The sequence below is a fragment of the Nannospalax galili genome, unplaced genomic scaffold, assembly GCF_000622305.1.
Source record: "Nannospalax galili isolate Female #2095 unplaced genomic scaffold, S.galili_v1.0 scaffold312, whole genome shotgun sequence".
Lineage (NCBI taxonomy): Eukaryota > Metazoa > Chordata > Mammalia > Rodentia > Spalacidae > Nannospalax > Nannospalax galili.
In genome coordinates, this window is record NW_008335967.1 from 6,206,659 (window position 1) to 6,212,036 (window position 5,378).

At 37.5% G+C, this 5,378-nt stretch overlaps 1 protein-coding gene across 3 annotated transcripts in view; it reads left to right on the forward strand.

Moving 5' to 3' along the window:
• Positions 1-5,378, forward strand: part of Reln (reelin) — a 492,143-nt gene that overhangs the window by 376,868 nt on the left and 109,897 nt on the right. For all 3 annotated transcript variants that reach the window (XM_008830753.2, XM_008830756.2, XM_008830755.3), the window contains exons 26-28: positions 1,107-1,278; positions 1,697-1,897; positions 4,539-4,771. In XM_008830753.2, coding sequence (XP_008828975.1) covers positions 1,107-1,278; positions 1,697-1,897; positions 4,539-4,771 — 606 coding nt within the window. The remainder of the gene's footprint in view (positions 1-1,106; positions 1,279-1,696; positions 1,898-4,538; positions 4,772-5,378) is intronic.

The window sequence follows — 5,378 nt, forward strand, 5'->3', positions numbered from 1 at the left end:
TCCTCATTTTTCTTTTGTCTTCCAAGGCTGGACTCTAGAGTGATGGATTCAGGATTTGCTTTCAGATATTTTGAGAGCTGTTGGAGTGCCTAGAATCAGTGTTGGCTCCCTCTCAAAGGCTTCTAAATGGGGGGAGAAAACAAATTTATCTATCATTTTAGAACAATAGCTGGTTATCTCCCTTAGCTACATGGTGGGCACTACAGTATTGGAGACTAAGATTTGAAGTCTTACATCTGAGCAGCATTCTGGTTGGGAACAAAATCATCAATGAGAAATAATTGTCTAAATAACATTTTATATAGACTAATTAATCTCTGGAAAGTGTAATCCCTTGAATTCTTAAAGAAATACATTGATCACTTTAATCTTTTGTTATACTTTCCTTTTTGGTGTTTCAGATCATACAGTTGGCCCAAATAAATCAATTCATTTTTTCACTTAAGGTCATTTGAGGATCTGTTCCTTGGGGGTCACATGGGCTTGGGAGGAGCTCCTGGCTCCTTTCTTTTACCAGTTCCATCTATGTGAAGATAAGTCAAAGGTCCTGCTCAACCATGTCCTCTGAGTTGACCCTCCTCTTTGTGGACTGGACACTGGTTCAAGTCCATCTTGTGGGGTCTCCATGGCCTCACTGAACAAGAGGACAGGTGATTCGCCACCGTTACAGGACATTTTGAGAGATGTTCCATAGTTCCCTGGAACTTAATTGACCTTGGGGTGCAAAAACTGTCCTTTAAGTCCCTCTGACCAGATTAGTATAGGCCTCAAACTATGGCTGTTAAACATCAAATAGGGTTAGTTCTACCAGCCAAGACATCACTTTTAAAAGTTATGACCATTATCTTACAAAGCCAGTGAATCAAATTGGGGTTGAAATACTTTTCTTCTCCTCCAGAAGATGCCATTCCAAATGAAATGAGCCTGATCATTTCTAAGCTTTCTCACAAGATAACCTCTTGTGTCATCTCTCCACACTCAGAAACTTCAAAACTATCAAGGGAGCAAACAAAACTAACCTCTTGTTTATAGCCTTATTATTTTCCCAGCTTTTAAGAATGGCACAGCTTTTTCTTTCACAACCATAATGATTTATTTTTATGCAGATTTGTCTATCTAGAGCTCCCAGATGCTGCTAAGACCCCTTGCACTAGGTTTCGCTGGTGGCAGCCTGTGTTTTCAGGGGAAGACTATGACCAGTGGGCAGTCGATGACATCATCATTCTGTCAGAGAAGCAGAAGCAGGTTATCCCAGTGGTCAACCCAACTCTACCCCAGGTATTGCTCATATGTTAAAATGCCAAGATGCAGAGGATGGTGTCAGTGGGGGAAAGAAAGAATTGTTGTCTTCCTTAAGAACTTGTGTCTGACAATGAATTTGGATAACATAAATTTAAGTGTTTGTACTTAATTTTTTGTTACTTCTCTGGGCTTACTTTTAAGTTCATAGATCATTCAGATGGGAGAAAGATTATGACTCTGTCCAAGTAATCAAGAAAAAAATTAGATACACAGTAGAAAAATATTTTTTCTTATTAAGTCAAAATGCTTTTTTTTAAAGTTAATTTATAAGCTCTTCAGTATTTTCCAAGAAATGTGATGGTTCATGGCCCAGCATGTCATGAACTGAAAATTCCTTTCTTGCTTTCAAAGATATCAAACTGTCTTCCTGTCTTGTTTGTATTATTCCTATTAGAACTTTTATGAGAAGCCAGCTTTTGATTACCCCATGAATCAAATGAGTGTGTGGTTGATGTTGGCAAATGAAGGAATGGCTAAAAATGAGACCTTCTGTGCTGCCACGCCTTCAGCCATGGTGTTTGGAAAGTCAGATGGAGACCGATTTGCAGTGACGCGAGATCTGACCCTGAAACCTGGATATGTGCTCCAGTTCAAGGTATTTGTGTAAAGAGGTCTTTCAGAACAAGGAAGGAACCAAAAATATCTCCACTTTATAAACAAAAGCCCCGAGAATTCAGTTTTCATATTAAAGAAGGGACACATTTAAGTAAAAGCTGCAGTCTTAGAATGGCGAAGCTTCTCAGCTCTACTCAGAAAAGGGGTTGACTAATGTTTGATGAGTCCCAGAAGTTGTGGCTATATCTTTGTATTTATTTTTTAAATATTCTATGTATTATTTTTATTTTATGTGTATGAGTGTTTTGCCTGCATGGATGTAAGTGCACCACATGTGCATGTAACCACATGTGATGTAAGTGCACCACATGTGTACCACACCCACAGAGTCTGGAAGAGGATCTCAGATGCCCTGGAACTGGAGTTATGATGGTTGTTAGCCACCATGTGGGTGCTGGGACTTGAACTCAGGTCATCTGGAAGAACAGCATGTGTCCTTAACCACTGAGCCATCTCTCCAGCCACATCATTGTATTTCTTTAGTGGCTGATGGAACTCTTCCATAATTGAAAATAAAACTGACTATGACTATTTCTGAGAATGACTTAGTGAATTCCATGTTTTTGAATCATGCTAGGTAAGTTTTGTTCAGCTTACTAGTGGTTTTTGGTCTTAGGAAATATTTTGTGCTTTTGTGAGTGTGTTGGGGATCAAACCCAGGGCTTTGCACATACTAACCATATGTTCTCCCACTGAGCGCTAACCCCAGCCTGCACTGTATCCTTTTTCTGTAGCATTTTCAATTTCTTTCGCTAATTCAGCAAAATTTTACTCTATCATTGTTGTCCTAAAAACCACATTGTTTTTCACACTGTGATAACATATCCACATGTATAGTAAGTGTTTACCTTGACAAGCTCTTGTCTCAGAACCCTAATCAAAATTTCATTGCGTTTATAATAAAATCCCATTGGTGAATTGTGGACTCAAAAGTAATGCAGTTTTAATGAGCTAGCACAACTACATGATCCTTACATAGCAGCAGGATCCAGATGCTAAATAATTTAGAAATGGAATTATTAAAGAGATCAGATGTTTGTAGGCAACTCCTCAATATAATGTCCACAGGTCTGTAAACAAGGCAGTTGGTCATAAATAAGATAATTAGTAAACGTTGTCCTTCTTTATTTAGAGTTGATGTTAAACTGCAATGGATGAAACACCAGTAACAGTATATGAATCTATATTCATGTGTTAGTAACAAAGAGTAACATGGTTGCATTAATAGCAAATATATTTGTAGAGTACTGTTTCTCATCTGATACCTTTCCTATTTAATAGTCACAAAATCATGGTAATATAGGCATCAAATTCAGTAGGGTGATATTCTAAAGTTTAAAAAACTAAGTAAGAAAAACATGGTCAATATTTCAGGTATATATTCAATATTTCAGGTACTTAAAAGGGCAACATTGCTCAGGAAAATCTCAATTTATACATCATAAGCAGACACCTATTATTTTGTGCTTATTAGTTCATAGCAGCTATAAAATATGATTATATGTGGATTGATAGTTAATATATACTTGAAACTTATAAACAAAGATTTTTTTGGTGTCATTATATAAAAATATAAGGCTGGTGCGTTCTTGGTAACTGCTTGCCATGTGGCAAACACTAGTATTAGAAATATAGAAACAAAAATGTGTCCCTAGCTCTCAAGCAGCTCAGAAACAAAAGAATGAGCCAGAAGAGTAAACAGTCACAGTACTGTCACTGTCACAGGAGTGCTGTGGAGAAATCTGCTCTGGATGCTGGGAGAGATCCCTGCATGGTTCCTGACAGCATTCGCTAGATAAATAGGGGAGAAAGTCTGACAGTTACAGTTACCAAAAAATAAAGTAAACAGCATTAAAATTCATTCATACATTAATTTATAAACAGACTGTCTTCAACTGTAATACCACCACCTAATGCTGTGGTAAAAACCATTCATTTTCTAAAAGAATGCACCAACTTAAAAATTGAAGTGTTTCTACATATTTGATTCAGTAATACCATTCCTAGAGGATTTATCTGGTTATATGAAACCACCTGAAGGAAAAATGGTACATTCTTTGCAAAGCTGCATGTAATAAAACAGTAGGACGTGGGAGGAAGGTTTGTGAAGTGTGATAATTTCAGCTATATAACCGAAATACATACCTTTATATACAGAGAAAAAAAAAAAAGAAGAAGAAAAGAAAAGCAGCCGTGCTACATACAGCAAGGGGACTGTGGTTGCAGTTTTTACAGTTTTTACACAGTGGTCATTTTATGTGACAGTCAGATGAAGTGCACAGAATAGTAAGAGATTCATTTCTGGATTCTGTTACTTAACTGATGCTATGGCAGAAGCATAGCTCTTAGTTGATACTGATTTCTTAACTGAACTTTAGCTAAATAAATAAAGCAGAGGCCAGCCCTCCCTTCAGATAATCTCATGTTCTGAAGGCATAAGATACTTCTCCATCTTATGCTCACCCATTTGCCCCCTTTGGGAAGGTCTTGGCTAGGACTAAGCTCTTTTCCTCATATCACTGTAAATGTCATACAGCAGGGCCCTGGTTGCTGTACCCCTAATGTGCTGAATGGTATCCTTGAATCTAAACCTCTTCTAATTCTGGCCTTCTGCCCAACAGCTAAACATAGGGTGTGCCAATCAGTTCAGCAACACGGCCCCAGTTCTTCTTCAGTATTCACATGATGCTGGCATGTCCTGGTTTCTGGTGAAGGAAGGCTGTTTTCCAGCTTCTACGGGTAAAGGATGTGAGGGGAATTCCCGAGAACTGAGTGAACCCACCGTGTATCACACTGGGGACTTTGAAGAATGGACAAGAATCACTGTTGCTATTCCAAGGTCTCTTGCATCCAGGTAAATTAATCACTCTCATTGTGTACTATAGCTTCCGTTAATTTTAAACATCTCAGTATTCCAAAAGAATTCATGTAGTCTGACTGTTCCTATCTTAGTAAGGACTCAAAGGAAAAAAATGTAATAAAATTTCCAAACTAGCATAAGTAGACAAGTATACACACTTATGGGCCAGATTCACTCAGTCACCCATTAATTCATTCAATAAGTATTTATTCATCACCAGCCTATACCAAGTACAGTTACGGTCACTGAGTATACAATGGACAAAAGATGTTAAAGGTTAAAAGAGCTACATGGAATTATATCAAGCTTTTGCCACATATAGACTTAGTTTTTTAGTACTGCCTTAAATAAAATAGAAAAGTTGGGGTACCTTGCAATGTGAATGGTCACTTTAAATAGCGTATTACAACAAACAATAGCAAAGAAACATTAAAAATCCATTCAGAGAGGAATCAGGTGAATCAACTGAGACTTTGAAGTGAATCTGTTTCATTAAAAAAGGAATGAATTTAATGCTCAGCTTCCTGGCAGCTAAGAAATACAGGATCATTTTGTTCCCATTACTGAGTAAAAAAAAAAAGAATGAAAGAAGACACATTCT